Genomic DNA, 20,572 nt, shown 5'->3' on the forward strand with positions numbered 1-20,572 from the left:
ATAAATTCTGACAAGCTTCAGTTTTCACTAGGCTGGAGCTTGCCTTTTGCACACAGGCACTGCAGGTTAAATCCTTTGTGTGGCAACATGACCACCCTGGTCTTCCACAGCTCTCCCCAAAGCACAGACCACTTGTCCTATAAGTGGGAAAGGCCTTTTGAAGTGACCAAGTAAAGACTTTTAGGGGCCCTAGGGCACTGAACTATGGATGTCTGTGCCCACGTCTGCACGCATGCACGCACTGATGTACTTTTACTGTGAGCTGACCTCATCCAAGGGCATAATCTAAGCTGTCATTTGGGTCCAGCTATGCTACACAACAGCACAACGTAGGCTGCAGCCAAGGGCATCAGCTGGACAGAGAGGTGCCTCAGGATTTCCCAAGTCTGCCCAAAACCACAGTTAGGCTGAGCCACCTTAGCAGCCCCTTGGAACCATAGATTCCATCTTGGCTCGACTCCTCCTTTCAGTCGGCATTGCTCACTGAAAGTAGCAGGTTACTGCTGTAATGTAATGGAGGATGATTTGGATTAGTTTTCTTATTTATCTACTGCTTCATTAGGCACACCTACGGGGCTGCCTTTCCTGAGGATGGTGCAGACCGCATGCCTGTGTCGTCAGGCACACGTGGAGGAGCACCCTGGAGGGTCAGAGCACCCCCAGGTGCAGAGGAGCTGTGGGACTATACTGGGAGCACCAGCCCGAACGTCAGCATCTGTCGGTGAGCAGTCGCGACACCAGCGCTGCTCGCTGCCCTGTGCGTGACTGGGGGCCCACGAGTCAGGACACGTGTGGAGCCTCCCGTGCTGGGGAGAGGAGGCGCTGGGGGTTACTGGGTACAGGATGGAAATAGCTGGCCCTGGGGTGTGCAGCACGGGGAGAGCGGACGGTCAGGGTGCGCGGGGCTGCAGCCTGCGGCGGGGCCTTGGGGGTTACTGGAGAACGACACCGGGAGCGGCGCCGGCGGTTCCCGGGGCCCCGCTAAGGGTGGGGGCGGCGCCGGCAGCTCCGGGGCACGGCTGAGAGGCGGCGCCGGAGCCGCCGCGGTGCCGGAGCCGCTGCGGTGCCGCTCGGGGGCGGGCCGGGCCCGGCGGCCGTTCCGCCCCCCCCGCGCTGCGGCCGGGGCTCGGCCCCGCTCCGTCCCGCGGTGCAGGGAGCCGGGCCGGTGCCAGGGCCGCCGCCCGGCCGGGCCGCAGCCCCCACCGCCATGGCCCGAGTCTCGGCGATGATCAGCCCGGTCCTGGTGCTCTTCGGCTGCGACCTGTGTTTCGTGCGAGCCAGTAAGTGCGGCCGGGCCGGGAGGGCACCGGAGCTGCGCGTCCCCGCTGGGCGCCCGTCCCTGCTGCGGGCTGCGGTCCTGGCCAGATACCCCCGCCGGCCTCACCGCATCCTCGGCGTAGCCTTTGCCGCGATCCCCGAGGACTCCTCGGGCACCCGTGGGGCGCCGCGGCCTTCCGAGTCCGCTGTGCCTTTGCCCGTGTCCCTTCCCCGGGGCACGGCTGCTGCCGCGCTGCCCTTCCCGGGGCTCCCAGCGGCCGCCGCGGGGCGCGGGCAGGAGCGGGCGCCGTGCGGAGCGCCGTCCTGCCCCGAGGGAGGTCCTGCCCGGGCAGGGACACTCAGGGCTGCGGCGGGCTGGGGCCGGCCGGGGGACGGGGATCCTGCCCTTTCCTGCCGGTGTTCGCTGGAACATGGAGCTCGGTGCAGCCGAGCTTGTCCTTGTGTCCTGTGACCCGCCGGGATGGCCCGCTCTCAGCAGCCGCTTCCCGCTGTTTGCCCCTCGACAAGTCATTGAGACATCAAATCGAACTGCGAGTATCAGATGTGTTCCGCTACATTCTGCCGCGTTGCAAAACACGTACTGACGGATTCAGGAAGAGATGCAGTCGGGGTGTTAAAAGGGGGCCACTTATTTTTAGATGTGCAGTCTGGTGCTTACTCTCTGCTGCAGCAGTAAGTTGGGCAAACATCTGGGTGCCCTTGAGCAGTAGCCCCAAGGGCATGGGCCGAGGGGCAGGGGTGGTACACTCTCCGGATCACAGCAGGATGGGGAGGGCACCGGTGGATCCATGCCCCGTCCCTCATCCCTCTGCAGCACCACATGTGCTGTTGCCAGCATGATCCCTCCTGAAGGGTATCTGTGGGGCCCCCTTGCCGAGCCGTGGAGCCAGGATGCATGGCATATCTGGTCCCATGTTCAGCTGCCCTCCCACTGCGCTCTGACCATCCCTTCAGTGGGTCACTGGCCATCCCTCCCAGTGTCCAGCCACAGGCTGCAGTGCTGCTAGCTCTTCCCTCCCCTTAATCAGGCCCAAAAGGAGCACACTGCTGTACAGACAGGACAAAACCTGTGCCAGGCCTTAAGTAAGTGACTCTGCTTTCTGTGGGGGTGCCCCTTTAGTAATATGGCTTTAATAAAAAGTGAAGCTGGATCATTTATAAGTGATGTAGAATCATTAGCAGTTAATGCATTGAGCTAAATAGTGGCACAGTTTTCCCAGAGAGCCCAGCAGCATTTTGGCTTTATAGCCAGAATGTGTTGGCTTCAGAGAGCATGCTTTTTGGAGCCCTTGCATTCACATACCTTTATGGCAATAGCTCTGGCACAAAGCTGCTCTGATTTCAGGTGCAGAACAGGCTGGACAGTATTAGATGAAATGTGTGGCTTATACACCAAGCTTTATCCTTTGGCAGTCTGGCTACAACTTTGAGGTCTCATCTTGAATTTCATAGAATCCTGGAATGGCGTGGTTTGGAAGGGATATTAAAGCCCATCTCATTCCACTCGCCTGGTATCCCCATACCACTCCAGTGGTATTCTCCCCTCCCACTGTCCCAGGCTGCTCCTACCCCAATGTCCAACCTGGCCTTTGGCACTTCCAGGGATCCAGGGGCAACCACAGCTGCTCTGGGCACCCTGTGCCAGGGGCTCACCACCCTCACAAGGAACAGTTTCTTTTCAATATCCCATCTAACCCTGGCCTCTGTCAGTGAAAAGCCATCCCCTCTGTCCTGTCACATTGTCCAAAATCCATCTCCAGCTCTCTTGGAGCCCCTTTAGGCACTGGAAGGGGCTCCAATATCTTACCAGCACATTCTCTCCATGGTGATAAACCTCAGCTCTCCCAGCCTATCTCCAGAGCAGAGATGATTGAGATTAAACATTGCTCTGTGTATCTAGGGTGAACTTCTCAAGTTTTGACTTGTGAGGCTCCTTGTCTTGTCTCTTCCTGATGGGTGTGCAAATCCTGTGTGCTCAGAAATATATTTTGTGCAGTTCTTTCAGCATCAAACAGTTCAAGGAACACTGCTTCTAATGCAGAACTGCAGCCTGGACACCAGGGCTCCTGTCACACAGTCTCAGAGCTGCTGGCCTGGATTGTGCACCAAATGTGCTTAGGATGCATGAGGTGTGGTGCACTGGCAAGCCATGTGCGTTGTGGCTCCACTATGCCCCCATGTCCTCTCACCCTTCTCCTGCTGGTGAGTGACAGTCCCTAAACAGGGCCTGTGCAAGCTCTGGCTAAATGCATCCGGAACACTTGTCAGACCTGTGTGGACTAAGCAGCATGGCTTGTGAATTGGTGCCTTTGTTCTCAAATTATCAAGTGACTCAGTACCAGAGCAGTGTCTCAGCATCCCCAACCTGAAAACCTCAGCTGGGACAGGCTGGGCACCTTGCAGAAGCCTAGAAAATTCCTGAGCAGAGCTGGACAGCTGCTACAAACTCCATCCACAAACTTCTGTGTTGAAGAGACATCAGACCCTGTCTTTAATTTCCTCACGTACCCTTAAAGGTTGGTAGTCAAACTGTCCCCATCATGCATATTCAGGACTTTTAAAATTCTGTTAGATGTATCCTGTGAAGCACCATGTGCTGTTCTTGTCCAGAGGCAGGCTCTGGTCATATCCATGGTATTTAACTCATGAGTTCCAAAGAGGGAGGCACATCAGTGCTACCAGTGAGGAATGGTTTTCTGGCCTTGTCCTAGCTTCCCAGCCATGCCCATTGTTTGAGCACATACTGGCTGGTGCAGACCAAATCAGATCTTGGACCGATCTCCACCACTGGATTCTTGGGCTGTTCTGACCCCGTTATATCTGCTAGCACAAACCTAGCTAACTACCTAACTAGGGGTAACCTAGGACAATTGTTCTTATGCTTGAAGACAAGCAGAAACATGCAGCCCCCCATACACCCAGACTTTGAAATGCCTGTGTCTGGGACAGCACAAGGGAGCAGTTGTTTGCTGGCTGGCAGGGTGCTGCCTGAGCTCTCCTGTTAGCTGAGCAGCTGACCTGACACTACCCGTGGCTGGGGTGGAAAACCAGACAAGGATGGAAAATGACCCTGTGGAAAAGAACCTGGGAGTGCTGGTTGACCGCAGTTAAACATGATCTGGCCAAGAAAGCTAGGAGCATCCTGGCTTGTGTCAGCAATAGTGTGGCAGCAGGACTAGGGCAGTGATTTTTCCCCTGTGCTGTACACTGCTGAGGCACCTCGAGTCCTGGCCGCTCACAAGCAAGAAAGACCTTGAGAGGCTGGAAGTGTCCAGGGAAGGGGACGGAGCTGAGGAAGGGACTGAAGCACAAGTCTGGTGGGTGGCTGACAGAGCTGAGAGAACTCAGACTGGATAAAGGGAGGCTCAGGGGGGACCTTCTCACTCTCTACAATGCCTTGACAGGATGGTGGAGCCAGGTGGGGATTGGGCTCTGCTTCCAGGGAACAGGTGACAGGAGAAGGGGAAATTACCTCAAGTTGCACCAGTGGAGGTTCAGGTTGGTTGTTAGGAACAATTTCTTCACTGAAAGAGTGATTAAGCATTGGACAGTCTGCCCAGGACTGTGGTAGATTCACCACCTCTGGAAGTGTTCAAGAAATGACTAGACATGACACTTTGCATTATGGTTTGGGGGGCATGGGGTTATTCAGTCAAAGGTTGGAGTTGATGATTTTGGAGGTTTTTTCCAACCACAATGATTCTGTAATCTACAGAAAGCTCAGCTCCTGTGTAGACAGTACACCCCAGGCAGTGGACAAGGCTGGGTCTGCAGCTTTGTTCAGCCTGTTTTGCTGTTGGCTTGTAAGAAGCAGGATGTGCATGCAGACAAGGCTTAGATTCCCGTCCTCTTACATGTTAGGGATGAACCAGATCCCCACGAGCAAAACTCTACAGTACACATTCTCTGTGGGATAAATAATGTTTTAGTGTGTCTTTGAATCCTTTCTAGTTTTCCAGACTCCTTTTCTGAAAGAGAAAAACGGAACCCTGTGGTGTCCTTGTCTGTGGTGAACCCTCTCTCGTAGTGGTGCATCAAACTTCTGGAGACACACTCAGTCACAGGGTCTCTCTTAGAATATGTTTTCTGGGCTCTCTTCTCTCTTTTAATTGCCCTTGGCAGACCACAGCCCTGAATTTCTCAGAGCAGGAACCACAGCCTTCCTCTGGTTTGATCTGAAGCTGGGTATATTCAGATGTGAATGAATGTACTTAAACAGCTGTCCTGCAAAAAAAAAGTTGATTTTTTTTTTGCAGTCACTCTAACTGGGTTTGTTGTTGGTGTCATAGTTGCCCTATCTGTTGTACTCAGGTGTCCCCTGGAACTCTTTATATAAATCACAGCACTGTAGCCCTAGCTGCTACACAGGCAGCTTGTAGAAGGTCGCTGACCTATATGTGGGGAGTGAGAACATATAAACAGTAGCTTCAATGTTTTTCACGTGTCTAACTTCCAGACAAAATTTGGCTTTGTGTGCAAGACTGTGTGGGATCCTGTTGTGCTCTTAGTGCTGTGAAATCTCAAAGTGGCAATGGTGGAGACCATGGGTCAGACAGGTTGGCTTTCCATAGAACAGCAATGGCCAAGCATTGCTGCCAGCTTTTCAGCCAATGGCACTGCACTGCTGGTGATGCCTAAGATTTTTAGCTTTTTATATTTTTCATATATTTGTGGCTATGTAGATTGTTAATTCATGGTTGTAGCTTCTAGTACTTTTCCTATCTTTCTTCCCTACATTTAGGAACAATAAGCTAATCTTATAAAGACATTTCTAAAAATATTGTTTATTCTTATTCCAAGAAGAGAACCAGCTACAAGGACATTCTGTTTTCCAGCCAGAATCTGGACCAGTCATAACAAAAGTGGGGCAAGAGAAACTTCAGGCAGGACCCGAGAAATTATTACCTAACTATCTAACCTTTTAATTGGACTGTATATAATAAGAATACTAATCATGTCATAATCAACTAGCCTTATAAAAACTGTAGCATTACTACACCACATACAATTTTTGCCATATTGTGTACACAAAAGCTTTCATGTAAAGGTTTGCTTATATATTCACTCTTAATATTGTTGGGAAGATCTATTCTATTTTCCAGGCATTACTGGGACAGCCAGCTCTGCCTTCGGCATTGGCCTTTCCCCATGCCCTGGAGCAAGGAGTCATTCCAGGCAGAGGAGATGGCCAGATTGAGTAGCAGAGTGTGTTTATTCCAAGGTGCCCCTTTTTTCTGTCACAATCAGTGTATCATTGCTGTGTCTGGGCTGCTTCCTACGCAGTTCTGGGTGGTGTGCCAGGCATTTGTGGTGTGCCCGTCCATGGGGCAACCCCAGAACTCTGCACCTGCTCACTCCTCATGCACAGAGTGGGCAGCTGCCTGCCAGCCCAGGAAGCACCGTGCTATCCTTGTGTTGCTGCTGGCAGGGCTCAGGATTCTCCATCTGCTGTGCCACTCATCTCCTGGGGACGGGTTCACCAGGGAAGGTGCCCCCTGTAGCCCTAGCCAACGTGCTGCTATTGGCAGGTGTTGGAAAGGCCCCATGGTGATGTGCAGGGCTTAGTGCCTGTTCTGAGACATCTTCTTTTGCCTCTTTCCTGTGCCTCACCACGGTCCATGCCTGGCTCACCCAGACAGGCCACCGTCCCCTGTCAACGTGACTGTGACGCAGCTGAAGGCAAACTCTGCCACGGTCTCCTGGGACGTACCAGAAGGAGACGTGGTCATCGGCTATGCCATTCTACAGCAGGTATCCAGGATATGTCCCCAGGGGACTGGGGACACTGATTACCAGCATGCTCCTATGTTGGTCCTTTTGCCACAGTCCGGGGCTCCTCTGGCATCTGCCTGAGGACACCTCTGCTGCTGAGCAGCCCTTGCCAGGGGCCCCACCTCAGCCATCCATCCTGGTGGGAGGCAGAAGACTGTGGGCTGCATTGGGGGTAGTCCCTCCAATGACTTCCCTGGGATTTCTCTAGGTAAGGATGGTGCATCAGCCATGATGTAACCCTTCTTTGCTTGCCTTGCTCCACCTATGCAGCCCTGGATGAGGTAGCTTCTCCGGGGAGGTGTCTGGCTCTCAGGCCATGCAGGCATGCTGAATAGACGGTGCTGGCCAGTCTGGCCCACCCTGGGGTGGATGGCAGCCTGGGAAGGGAGGAGTGAGGGCATAGCCCTGCAGCTGGGGGCCTGTGCTCGGCGCAGCTGGAAGCAGACTCCCTTCCGGGGGTGACAGCTCTTTTCTCTGGCAGAGGCAGGACGGACAGATGCAGCGCTTCATCCGTGAGGTGAACACCACCAACCGTGCCTGTGTGCTTTGGGACCTGGCAGAGGATGCTGACTACATCATCCAGGTGCAGAGCATTGGCCTGTACGGGGAAAGCCAGGCTAGCAAGCGTGTCCACTTCCGCACCCTGAAGGAGACCGACCGCCTGCCTTCCAACAGCTCCAACCAAGGTGAGGCACCTCCTTCCAGCTTGCCCAGGTGCTGCTGGAAGGGGGCCACAACTGAAGGCTTGTACAGCAGCCAGGCGGGGATTCAACAGTGAGGAAGGTGCTGCACTGAGCAACAGGTTGCTGGGGACATACAGGGTTGTACAGGCTGCTGTTTGTGTCCAGTATGCGTCCACAATAATGTCGGCAAGCCATAGTTTGCAGCCCTCCTATCGCAGGTCTTGGCACCTATTCAGCTAGGCAGACTGGCCAGAACAGCTGCTGGGGCCTCCCTACCTGCTGTCTGTAGGAAGCCAGTACTGAACAGACTCTCAGATCTCCCAGTCTGCAGGCTACCGAAGGACAAATGACAGAGTGACACAGTCTCCTTTACTGCTCGTATCTCTGTTGCCTTGGGGTTGCCTACATGCTGGTCCGTGAGCGAGAATCCAGGAATCTAAGAGAAATGATGCCCATAGAGGGCACAGGAGTCTGTCTCCAGCACTAACCATGAGAGGGGTCTTGAGTATGGCAGGGCAAGCAGATGGCTGACTTTTCTCAGAACTTCTGTGTTAAACTGACCTGACCTGCCCTGGTCGCTGTGCAGAGAGAGACCTTAGTGATTATTCACATGCATTGTGCAGTCCCTACATGAAGCCAAACAAGCTGTTGGAATCCCTGACTACCTTTGTAGCAAGAATGGTTTATCTGACACAGGAAAGCCGTAGATAGGATGTCACCCCACACCCTTCCTTGTTTGGGGGAGGTGGGTTTCTCTCCTTTGGAGTTTCTCAAATCCTCCAGTGTTGCTGTAGTGGGAGGCTATCTGCTGCCAGCCCTGCTTGGAGTCTCTTCTCTGCAGGTGACATCACCATGGAAGGGCTGGACAAAGACCGGCAGCTGCAGACAGGCGAGATTATTATCATTGTGGCTGTGCTGCTCATGTGGGCAGGTGAGTGCCACAAGCAGTGTTCTGGCAGGCTGAGGCACCGGTACAGGCCATGGTTCACGTGGCTCAAGAGAGTGCAGAGGCACACTGGTGAGCGTCTGGCACCCTTTCTAGTAAGTTCATTGAGTCTGTAGGTGCTGGAGCCAGTAGGGTAAAAGGAGAAACTGCAGCCACTGCTCAGAAGTACATTGCCTGGAGTATGTTGAAAAGCAGGAGACAGAATGGGACCTGGAATTACAGGGTGGGAGCATCCCAACTGACAGTGACAATTGTGTTGTTTGGGCCTTAGATGTCGTGACTGGTAAGAGTACTGCGCTAGCTGGTAGAGGCTGTACCTCAGTCTGCTAAAGCTGTAAAGTGGGTGATTTGCTCCTGTACGGCAGAATTAAAGCCAGTGCAGGCAGCAGGCTGTCCTGGGAGCATGGGAGCCTAGGAGGTATGGGAGCCTAGGAGTCCCATGTCCTGACTGTGACACATGCAGTCACTGTGAATGGGAAGTCACTGATCCCCTGCTCCCTACCCAGTAAGTGTGGATTCGGTAGTGGCATCTTGCAGAAATTGCTCCTTGCCCTGGCCTTGACACTTTTCTAGGGCACTGGAAAAAAAAAAAATACAAGGTGACTGCTGGTAGTTTACAGCTGGCACAAGTTGATGTGTCAGGATGCCGGCTGGGAGGAGTCAGGCCCAGTCTGTTATCACACACACACACTGAGGGTTGAGTGAGTCCAGCATGGTCACACTTGGGGGCATCGCTCCGGACTCCTGTGTCCAGGGTTCCCAGGTGTGGGACATGCTGCATGAGATGCATGGTGTGAAAGCATGGTAGAGTGACTGACCCCATAGCCAGTTTGCACAGACAAGGGCTAGCTTTTATGAGGGTCACAAGCACCAGCTCAGTAATTTTAATGCCTTGCTGGAGGCATGTCAAAGCCCACACAACTGCCCACAGACATCACTGTCCATGTTTGAGTGCCTCAGCATCTGCCTTTGGTGAGTGCTGTGCACCTCACGTGTGGTCCAATGGCCTTAGCCACATCCATGCCTGTCTGCCCAAGGAAACTGGCCACACGTGCAGAGGTAGCTGGGGTGGTGGTACAGGCTGATGCAGGTGGGGGTATGGGTTTGCAGCACCCCAAGGAGCCCTGGGCACAACTACCCTGCAGCTGGGATGCTGAGGTAGCCACTGTGAGGGAGTCCTTCATCCAGTCTGTCTTTGGGCAGCGGTGATCGCCCTGTTCTGCAGACAATATGATATCATCAAGGATAATGACTCCAACAACAGCAAGGAGAAGACAAAGCCATCCTCAGAGCATAGCACGCCAGAACGGCCAAGTGGAGGGCTGCTGCGGAGCAAGGTGAGAGGGGAGGGCTGGCAGGAGGGATGGCATCTGACATCTGCTGGGGCTTGCTCACTTTCTGCCTTCCCTGCAGCTGCTCTGGGTCATCACCACACAAGTTATTCCAGAGCTCCTTCCTGACCCTGATGGAAGTGCTATGCCAGGCAGTGGATGGGGAGGGAGCAGTACCTTAATCTGACTGTTCCCTCAGCACCTGACATTTCTCCTTTTGTTACCTGCCAAAGACAGTGATTTATAGCCCTGATGCTCTAATGGGACCATATGTTAGGGCTTTGCCTGTGTATCACCTGCTGCCTCTGTGGAGGGTGGGAACTCCCCTCACTGTGCTGCCTGACTGCTCTATTGATTCCACATCTTGGGTTTCCAGCAGATGTCAGGAGCAGAAACTTCTTGTTTGGACTTCAAGTCCCCAGTTCCCCTACTCCAGTTTTTTAAGCTTGCTGATTACTCTCCTTGCCAAAGAGATCCCTCCTCTTATATCCCTTCTCCAAACTGACCCTGCTCTGCTGAGGTCTGCTGGTCTTGATGCCTGCCACAGGCTGAGGGGCTCTGACATCAGGTCTAATCCCAGGGGTGCAGCAAAGCGGGGTCTTAAAGCAGATTTTTCTCTCATAGAAGAAATCTCCCTCAGTCAATATCATCGAGGTGTAAGTGCAACACCAGCTCTGCCATCTGGGATCTTGGGTGTCCTGCCAGAGCCAAAGCAGGCCTTGGAAGAAGAGGCAGCACCAGGTGCACAGCCTGGAATTCAGCATGTGACGATCCACGTTATCAGAACTCCCGCTTTCCTGAGGGCACCTGTCTGGGGATGCGCATGGAGCCAGCTCCCAAGCCATGCATGCAGAGCATGGCCCTGCCCATCCCACGCACCTGGCCCTCCTCCCCTCCCGGTGGGAAGCATGAAGCTGAGGACGGGTGGGAGGGAGCCAAGGGGAGCCGACGGGCTGATGCACTGGCCTGAGGGGAGGCCGTGTCCCTGTGCACCGGCTTGGCCAAAGCCCTGGGTGCAGCTGTGGCCCTGGATGCCTGTCCAGCATCGGGGGGCAGACCTTGCTCTCAGCTGCCTCTTTGGCTTTGGGGGTTGCTTGCAGAGAGCAGGAGGTGCTCCCCTCAGGAGCCCGGGGCTGAGGGAACAAGGCAGTGCAGGCTTTGCCCCAGCTCTGCCAGGAGAGCTGTGGCCAGCTGGCAGGAGGGTCTGTGTGTGGAGCTGGGCCCAGCCGGCACAGGGGATGAGTGGATTGCTGCTGGAAAACTGGGCTCCACTGCACCCTGTCATGACCATGCAGGGGCTTCAAATTCTCTGTCTACTGCAGAGGACAAAGACACGAGGGATGAGGGACGATGAGGAGCTGATGCTGTCACAGTGCCTGGCCAGCCTGCAAAGCCTGCAGCTGGGGCAGGGAGTGCTGGGGGAAGCCCCACAGTGCTGTGGGAGTGGGCAGCGTCAGGGCACGGCTGTGGCTGTGTTGTGTCCCCAGCAGGGCTCAGTGCTGGCACATTCAGCCTGTTTGAGGGGAGCTGCCAAGCACTTTTTGAGCAGCACAGTGCCAGTGCTCCCTGGAGGAGACAATGTGGTGAGGCCTGCAAGGTCTCAGTTGGAGGGAATGGGGTGAAACAAGGAGGCTCCCTGCTGCCCTGGCTGCCGCTCTTCCTCCATGCTCTGCTCTGAAGCCTGCTACAGACAAGGTCTGCAGCCCTGGACTTAAGCATCACAGGATCCAGCGTCTTCCAGGAATAAATCTCCCAGTAAAAGCACTTTCAGAACTTTTCTTTCCAGGTGCTGCTCAGCTCCTGCTGCAGGACTAGGCAGGGAAGGGACAGGACAAGCAACTCCTGTGGCAGGGTATTTTCAATAAAAGCGTCCTGGCTCAAAGGCAGCATCAGAGCTGCGGGTCTCTGTGTGTGTCCATGCATGCGTACATGTACAAAGCTTGAATGCATGTGTTCTGGCCCATAGGAGATGTGCTGTGCAAGAGCTGGAGGTCCTCCATGGTCACCTCGCATTCCTCTGGCCCTTGAGGGAGACCTGCTGCTGCTGCAGGCTGGGCCATGTGGTTCTGTTGGACCAGCTGCAAGCTGTCCCACTGATGGTGACCCCATGGTTGCTCCTCTGCAGATAGCAGAGACATCCCAGCAGCTGGGCCAAGAAGGGGGACAAGGTCTGACTCTGACAGGCTGCTGGCCAGAGTGGCCTGTGCTGCTCCCTGCTCAGGTGAGGAGAGGGGTACCTGAGGAGCAACAGCACCATGGCAGTGGGATGCAACTGCTGCTGGGCTGTAATCTGGGCTGCAGGGAGCATGGCCACAGTTCCAGAGACACAAACACCTTGTTTTGCCTGCTAGCTCTTTTTAAGGAGGTACATTAGGAAAACTAGGGCTGTTGGGGAAATAAAAGAGTTTTAAGGATGTTTTAGTGCCCTGGAAAATATTCAGAAGTTCTGTCTTTAATGTCATAGCAGACATGCCTGCTATCGTGAGATTTTTAGCCAGGCCAGAGGCACAAAAAATCAAAGCATCAGACTCTGTAGCAGAGGTGAGGAACTAGGGAAGGCACAAAAAAAAAGTCAAAATACAGAGGTAAAAAAAGGAACACAATTCTGACATAAAATGTAAAATCAGGTTGTGCTGTTGAGGAAAATGTCCCTTCCCTCTGAAAAAAAAAAAAAAAGACCAAAAAACAAACAAACAAACAAAAACAACAACCAAAAAAAAAAGCAAAAAAACCCCCAAAAAACCTGAAGTCGGCACTTCTCAGACTATGGCAGTGCAGGAGGGCAGGGAAGTACAGAGATGAGGAGATGAGTGCTGGAAGCTGAGGGCCTGACAATGACCTGCTCACCCTAACAAGTTACATGTCTTCTGTACTCCCAGATGAAGAAAAGGCATGAAGCCACATTCAATATGCAAAACCTGAAGTGAAAAACCTATGCACAGCTCCTGACTGATCCATGGCACCCCAGACCTCCCCAGTGCCTATGGCACTCACTGAGAGACTAGCCCTGCTACCCCCGCTGCAAGCAGTGATCAGTGTTCAGCTGGGCTGTCAGTGCCACCAGCCTGAGAAGGGCAGCTGTGCAGAGATGTGGCAGGAACCCAGCAGTGAGGGCATTGGCCTGTAAAAGAAACTTGCCAAAGAAACCAGACATGCTGCAGCCTCCCCTCGACCATGTGGGGAAGGAAACCAAGTGCATGGCTTGTCTCCGTAGGGCATGGCTGGGGTACAGCAGGATAGAGACACTTCAAAGCAGCTGGCACACAAGGGTTTGTGTCTGCCCTGATCTCAGCGTGGTCAGGTGACATTCACAGCTGCTCAAGCCACCAGTACAGCACAGCCTGAACCTGCCCCTCCCAAAGTCACAGAGGCACCCTGGGCCATGACAGCCCTCAGCACAAGGAGGAACTGCTCCCTCGGGGCTCACAACCAAGGAAGACGTGGGACTTCCAGGTTCCATGAGCTTGGGGCACAACAGGCAGTGCAGGAGACACAGCACCCTGCGTGCTTATGCGTGGTGCCCATCCAGCACTCAAACCCAAATGACAACAGTAAAAAACTCAGTTTATTTCTCTATAAAGGCAAAGCTTTCCTTTAAAAACCAGGCCATTTCACTTGTGAGAGGGTATGGGGCTGAACTGCAGGGGCAAGGCTTTCACCACGGACTGCTCCAGGCCAGGCCAAGAGCTGTTGCTCCCTGAGGGTGTACACTGCCTGCATCAGGCAGGCTCAGAGCACGCAGGGTGGTCCTGCATGGCCTGAGAGTGAGCAGGGTGAGGAGCATGGGACCCCCAGGCCAAGCTGGGAGCAGCTGCAGCTCGAGGCGGTTCATGCAGGTGGCACAGGACAAGGAGCAAGTGTTGCTACCTGTGCACTCCATGGCAGCAGTGCCAGCAGCCCCCGTGCTGGGAGGGCAGTGCCAGGGCAGCAGCAGGCACTGGGTGAATCCTGAGTGGCTGGTCTATTGTTGCAGAGATTTGGCTTAGCCCAGGGGAGTCTTGGGGCCAGCAGCCCTGGGGCCAGTGCTGGGGGAGTCTCCAACCCCTCCCAGCACCATCCAGCTGTCCAGGGGTGGCCCCAGGCGGTAGCACAGTAGCTGTGCTGTAGAAGAGCTTGATGGGGGCACAAGAGGTATTAGTTCTGAAAAGTGAGACAAAAGAAGACATGGACCATGAGGTAAATGGCTGGGAGCCCAGCACAGCTTGCAAGGGGAAGCAGACATTCCCAGGTGTGCATCAGCCCCCGCCCTTGCCTTACAGAGGACATGTTGGGGGATGAGCCAATGCAGCACTGAAGAAACTTACCTGCTGGGCTGTGGGCTCCCCTCCCCAGCTCCTCCATGCTGCTTTGGAAGAGAACACAACATCTGTCATACCCCAAGCATGGCATCCTGAGAGACATGGCATGCTCAGAAACCTGACCATAGCAGGGATGGCACAGCAGCAGCAGGTGCTGAGTGTGCAGAAGGCCCTAAGCCCCCTTGCTACTAAATTCTTCCCAGGCCAGCCTGTCCCTAGATTGCAAAGCTGTACCTCCTTCCCATCAGAAGCCCCATGTCCAAAGGGTTCATTGGGTTCATTGTTTCATGTTCATTGGGTTACACCTACAGCTCCAGCCTGTGCACACACTGGTTCCCAGGTGACACTGGCTCAACCCAAGCTCAGACCCCAGCTGGGCACCCGCTGCCATGTACATGGAGAACAGCCATGACGGAATGGGCCTCACAAGCCCACCACCCACACTTCTGCAGACCTGCAGGTGGATCCTCTGCTGCTGGACTGTTACATCAGCTCCTCCCCAGCACAGGACACACACCATCAAGCTCAGCCCACAGCCCCTGTCCACACAGAAGTCAGCATGACCAGGCCTCCATCCTGGACCAACTGCCAGAGAAATCAGTGGGAGAAGAGGGACAACTGAGTCCCATGTGAGAGGCATGTCTGGACAGGCTGGCCTCAGCAAAGACTGGCAGAAATGGAGTAAGAAACATTTCTAGGTGCATCCTGGGGGTCAGCATCTGTCTCCCATATCGCTGCTGCAAAAGCTGGACTGCATGCTCTGCTCCTCCACCACTCAACCCTCTGTTCACTTGAGCTCTCAGCTGATAGAAGCAGACAAAGACCAGGAAGCTTCCCCCTGGTTCCAAGCAGCTCTCCTCCATGATCCCACCATGCCCATGGCCCAAGCAGCTCCACTTGCATGGGGCACAGAAAAGGAAACCAGACAGAGTTAATCAGAGAGATCCCTGAATATAAGCAGCAGCTCACCACCTACCCAGATAAGGTTTCACTGGTATTATCATCTTCTTCCTCCTCCTCCCCCTGGCAAGCAAACAAACAAAAACCCACCATGACATCTCATTGCATGGGCAGGTCTCTGCCAGGAGCGAGGCTGGGCTGCTCAGACCCCACCTGGCCCCTTCACATGACAGTCACTCCCCAGGCACAGCACAAAAGCTTCCAACAAGCAGTGGGGAAAAGGCCAGAGTGCTGGGCTGCCAGAATCCTCTGGGCTTAGGCACACAGGTCATAGCTTGACCCATGTCCCCTGCAGGTGCAAAGCCCCAGATACAAGCTGTGAGCATGGACCATGCTGACACAGTGCATCTCTGCCCAGGGACAGTGGTGGGTGGACACATCCTGCAGCTAGTGGGGCAGGCAGAGACTACCTCTGCAGGCTGCACACAGGTACAACCCCAAGCACTGCCAGGCTGGACTCACACCAGAAGCAAGAGGCCAAGGACCAAGCATTCAGAAGCTCCCAGACAAGGATGTAATGAGAGCAGCATGACCATGCAGGAGGTGCAGTGCAGATGGGCTGGTCTGAGCCTTAGCCCAGGCTGGCAGGATGATGATCCAAGGGTCCTTTCCTTTAGAGGCAGTTCTCACCCCAGCCATGAAACCAGGTGTGCAGCCCAGGTCCCTGTGTGGCAGGGCAAGCAGAGCAGGGCTGAGGCTGCAGCAGCTCTGGGCCTGACAGCAGAGCTCCTGGAGCACAGACAGCAAGGAACTGCACCTGCTGTGCGAGCCACACAGCACAGTGCACATCCTCACATCAGGCTGCCACGTATGATGGGGGCTATGCAGGTGTGTGCTGGGTGCTGGGAGGGCGGGAGCAGGGAGGTGCAGAGGGGTCACTGTCCCTGCCCTAATTCCAGACAGCCCTGGGCATGGGCCTGACTTGCTCATACTGTACCCCAAACTGGTGTCTGAAGGGAGCGTTCCCAGGGGGGGCTGGCTCACGGGGTCTGCCGGGCTCACTGCTCTCCAGGACACATGAAGGGTGAAGGGGCTGATCCTGCCTAGAGCCTGGGACAGGGCAAAAGCAGCAGAGTTAGTGCCTGGAATCTGCAGAAAACCCAGCCGGGAATGTACAGGCAAGACTGTGGGTGAGGAACAGGGAATCCCAGATGTGCTGGCAGGAGGGTGCAAACGTGGGTGAGGGGTCAGTGCTCAGGCCAGGTACCACCAGGCCCTGAGCTGGGCTACAGCTCAGGCAATGCACAGCAGTTCAGCATAGAGAGCAGGTACGCCTCCCACCCCAGCCAGAGACGAGAACACAACCATGAGGACAACACTCTCCCTGCCTGGTGTGTTTCACCAGCCAGGCAGCAAGCCATCTCCCCTCCACACAGCCCAGGACAGGGTCCCACACCAGAACCTGTTCCAGGGCTATGCAGAGAGATACATCTAAGAAATTCATCTTACCTGCATGTGTTGCTTCCCAGAGATCCAGTGCCATCTGAAAGGCCTGGGCCACAGTCAGAGTAACAGCCTGGGCCTGTGTACATGAAAGAGAGGGAATGCCTGCTTCCACCTAGGCCCTCAATCCAGGATAACCCCACTGCCATGAAATCTGAGACCCCCCTGCATCCCTTGCTGTCTTCCTCTGTGGAACACACAGATGGAAGGCCAGAGCTCAGTTCTGTGTCTGTCTGTGTCTGGGGGCCAGCCATCCCGAAAAGCAGACCCTCAGGAGCTGGGACGGGAAATCCTGCTTTGCTCACTCCCTGCCTCTGCAGCACATGAGCACACTTGTTCCCTGGCTCCAAATCCAGCTGAGGTTCACAGAGGTAATGGCCTTCTCTCGCTGAAGGGAAAGGAAGCAGGCCCTTGCTCCCACCCATACCTCGTGGAACCAAGAGCAGAAGGCACGTGCTTACAATCTTCTTCTTGGGTGAGAGGAAGGCATGGCACTCCAGTGCCCCGCTCTCCTGGCTCTGGGCAACGTAAGCAAAGACTTTGTTCTGCAACTTGTCTGTTGTGCAGTAGGAGATCCTGTGGGCAGAGAGGAGCTGTCAGGACAATCCAGGACCCCAGCAGAGGACTTCTGCTGCACTCTCAGCACATCAGCAAGTTCTGCTGACAACCTAAGGCTCTCATCTGCCCAAGCTGACCAAGCAGCCCAAACCCCCAGCAAGGGCCAGAGGTTGCCTAGTACCTACAGTAGTTAAGAGATCACTGCATCCACAGGCACTCCCTCCTGTGCCATCCCAGAGAGTCCTGTAGTTGTCTGAAGTCCAGCTCAACCCAGTGTGTGAACTCAAGCACTGGGACAAGAGGAGCACAGAAGGGTGGGTGATTGCCTCCAAGGATACACTGGAGGTCAGGCAGAGGGATAGTCTGACCTGGTACATCAGCTCTGGTGCTGAGACCTACATTTTGCAGCAAAGAGATGTCCTGTCTCTGCTTCCCATCTAGCCACCAGACTGCACACTTAACTGCCCTCACACCCAGCACCCACAGACATCCAACCCAGCCAAAGGACAAGTGGTAGCAGGAGAAATCAACATCAGCTCTCACAGCAACTGCCTTTAGCCCGCCTAAGTAAGCTGCAGTTTATGGCACCCTGCAGCCAGAAGGGTGGTCCCATGGCAGTGGAGACAGACACGCAGTCCTGTCCTAACTCTGGGGCTTTCCAGTAACGAGCCTCAAAATCCTGCTGAATGCCAGAAGAGACAAGCAGGGCACAGGAACCTGATGGATGAGCTGATGAACTCAAGGCCACCCAGGACCCCCTGCCTACACTCAGCCTCAGGTAGTGCTGGGAGCACAGCAGAGAGAGGGCACAGGCCTCAGGGAGCCAAGGAAAGACCCAAGCTTGAAGGTACTGCTGACAGAAGGCTCAGCCCTCCCTGGCTGCTCAAATTCCCATTAGTCTTCAGCTGGCTGCTGGGGAACACCCAATCCACACCCATAACATGCCTACCTGTAGATGGAGATGTTCTCCACCATTTCCTTAGTGTCTGCATCCTGCAGTGAGATGCCCCTTGGAGACACTGTCAGAATCACCTTCTGAAACTTGCGAGCTCCAACCCGTGCCTGGCAGTGGAAAAACACCAGCAATCTCTCTGCAAACCTGGCAAGGGTCTTCACTTCACCCCCCTGCTGGAAGGAGCCCCGCAGACTCTGTACAGTATCACTCCCTTGGCAATCAGGCATGCCCTGCACAAAACACTCTTCAAAGCTGTTCACAATACTGTCACACAGACAGGAAGGGGCAGACCCCACCTCTCCCAGTACTTCACCCTCCTCTCCGTGCTCTGGCAGGCACAGCTCTGCTCCCAGCCAGGTTCAGGTGTGGGGGCAGGTGGCTGGGGCTGTCCTGCAAGAAGACAGCTTCCCCACAGCACACAGGCAGACACCAGTAGCCTCCTGCACACCACCCTCCTCTTGGGAAGGGCACAGTCCCTCACTGGGGTCCAGGGCTAGGACACAGACACTTCCTGGAATGCAGGAGCTTGGCTCTGAGCCCAGCACACCAGGGCCCCAGGATTGGGTCTCACCATGGCCACGATCCTGCGGATGGCAGCAGCAGCCATGTCTTCTCCTTTTGGTTTTTCTACCAGTGTCATGCCCAGATATTTGAGGGTGAAGCACATCCCCTCAAGCAGTGGCTCCTGCATATCAGCCCAGCTCTCAGGAAGCTCTGCAAAGACAAAAGCCCTTAGAAGCCATGTGCCAGAAGTCCCACAGCTAGTCCTGCCAGAGCCACCCCACCCATGGCTCCCAGCAGCAGTGTTGCTCCCTGCCCCCAGAAGGACACTCTCCTGGCTCTGTGATGCTCTCGTAAGAGGAACAGGAATGGGCAATTCACCCTCTAGCCCTGGAAGTCCAAGCTCAGTCAGCACAGACAGACAGCTCCTGTGTATCCGCACAGGGCTGAGGATGCTGCAGCCCTCATTGCTGTCGGCAGAAACCTTGCATTCCTGGGTCTCATCTGTTAATCTGTTTCATTACAAACAAAATGTTCTCTGTAGTGCATTCATCTCAGCCATCTGAGCTGCTGGCATGCCTGAAGAGCAGCAGCGTTCACTGCCACGCTCAGCTCAAATTCCCTAGACTGGCCCAGCGTAAGCAAAGCCAAACCCTCTGGCATCTCATCTGCAGCAGCAGGCTGCCTGGGCAGGGGCAGCTTAGTCAGCACTTGTGATCCAAGCTGAGGTGACTGGGAAGAAACCGCACCACAGAGATGCTTTGTTAAGAAAGAGATGGGAATTGCCAAGGTATGTACTGCTCACACTAAGCTAATACTTTTCGGGGTTATTTTCACCTCTTCCCTGGGATTTGCTCCCTGAGCATTACTGGCACACTTGCAGAAGAGTCCAACTCATAATTGGAATAATCTGAACCCACAGGGAAATCAGGTGACCTTATTTGCACAGCATGCTCTTGCACTAGTGACAGCTATCAGGGAGGCTGCCTGGTGCCATGCAGGGTAGCAGTGACCTCCACCCCAGGCAGTAGAACCCTGTGTGACTCCAAACTCTGAGGACAGTCCATGTATACCAGGGCTACCAGGGCAGGTGCTGCTGCTCCGGCAAAGCCTTGGGCATGTGACTGAGAACAGCCAGACATGGCCCTCCTGTGCCACAGAGTGCCTGCGGGGTCATGAAATCATGGAGTGGTTTGGGTGGGAAAGGACCTTAAGGCTCATCCAGTTTCACTCCCACAGCCAGGGACACCTTCCACTAGACCGGGTTGCTCCAAGCCCCGTCCAGCCTAGCCTCGAACAGCCCCCAGGAGCGTGTCCGTGGGTGCCGGGCCGCAGACGGCACGGGCTGGCCTGGCACACTCACAGAGAACCAGGCACGGCAGCCCGAGGGGCCCGCGGGGGCCGGGGAGGTCTCCGGTGCAGTCCAGCGTATTCCAGCGCCTGGCACGGCCGGCCCCTGGCGCGGGCGTCCTCGATTCACAAGTGGGGCAGGAGGCCTCGGCGAGAAGCAGCAGCGCTTACGGCTCCCCGCGGCCGGCAGTGCCCCGGCCCCTTCGGCCCGGCCCCTCCACCTCCCCTAACCCGGCTCTACCCCTACGGCCGCTCCCGCCGCCCCAGTCCTCCAGGCCCCTCAGACTGCCCGGCAGCAGGCAGCGGCCGTATTCCGACTGCGCCGGGCTGCGGGCTCCCCGCCCGGAGCGATGCCCGGCCCCGACCCTCGCGCCCGTCCGCACTCACTGCGCCGCCGGCGGAGACCCAGGCCGTGCCGGGCGAGGCGTGGGCTCCGCAGCACGGCGCGCCCCGCCGCACGCAGCGCCTCCATAGCGGAGCCGAGCCTAGCCGATGGA

General features: G+C 55.4%; 2 protein-coding genes across 4 annotated transcripts; one reads left to right on the forward strand and one right to left on the reverse strand.

Annotated features, from left to right (window-relative positions):
- Positions 1 to 1,207: 1,207 nt before the first annotated feature.
- FNDC4 (fibronectin type III domain containing 4) lies at positions 1,208 to 11,904 on the forward strand. Of its 3 annotated transcripts, none has more exons than XM_062488316.1 (6): positions 1,208 to 1,280; positions 6,914 to 7,029; positions 7,532 to 7,736; positions 8,575 to 8,664; positions 9,883 to 10,016; positions 10,635 to 11,904. In XM_062488316.1, the coding sequence occupies exons 1-6, from the start codon at positions 1,208 to 1,210 to the stop codon at positions 10,668 to 10,670; spliced, it is 654 nt and encodes a 217-aa protein (XP_062344300.1). In that variant the 3' UTR covers positions 10,671 to 11,904. The 3 variants fall into 3 exon arrangements, with proteins under 3 accessions (XP_062344300.1, XP_062344299.1, XP_062344301.1); XM_062488315.1 differs by lacking the exon at positions 10,635 to 11,904 and adding an exon at positions 10,387 to 10,515; XM_062488317.1 differs by lacking the exon at positions 1,208 to 1,280 and adding an exon at positions 3,774 to 3,794.
- Positions 11,905 to 12,012: 108 nt separating this feature from the next.
- Positions 12,013 to 20,547, reverse strand: LOC134042821 (low density lipoprotein receptor adapter protein 1-like). Its single transcript, XM_062490761.1, is given in 10 exon segments — positions 12,013 to 12,129; positions 13,878 to 13,939; positions 13,942 to 14,150; positions 15,285 to 15,325; positions 16,191 to 16,318; positions 16,718 to 16,790; positions 17,173 to 17,287; positions 18,219 to 18,331; positions 18,796 to 18,938; positions 20,463 to 20,547. Coding segments are annotated over 10 exon segments (1,086 nt in total).
- Positions 20,548 to 20,572: the final 25 nt, after the last annotated feature.

This window comes from Cinclus cinclus, chromosome 3 (assembly GCF_963662255.1).
Source record: "Cinclus cinclus chromosome 3, bCinCin1.1, whole genome shotgun sequence".
In the NCBI taxonomy this organism is placed as follows: Eukaryota; Metazoa; Chordata; class Aves; order Passeriformes; family Cinclidae; genus Cinclus; species Cinclus cinclus.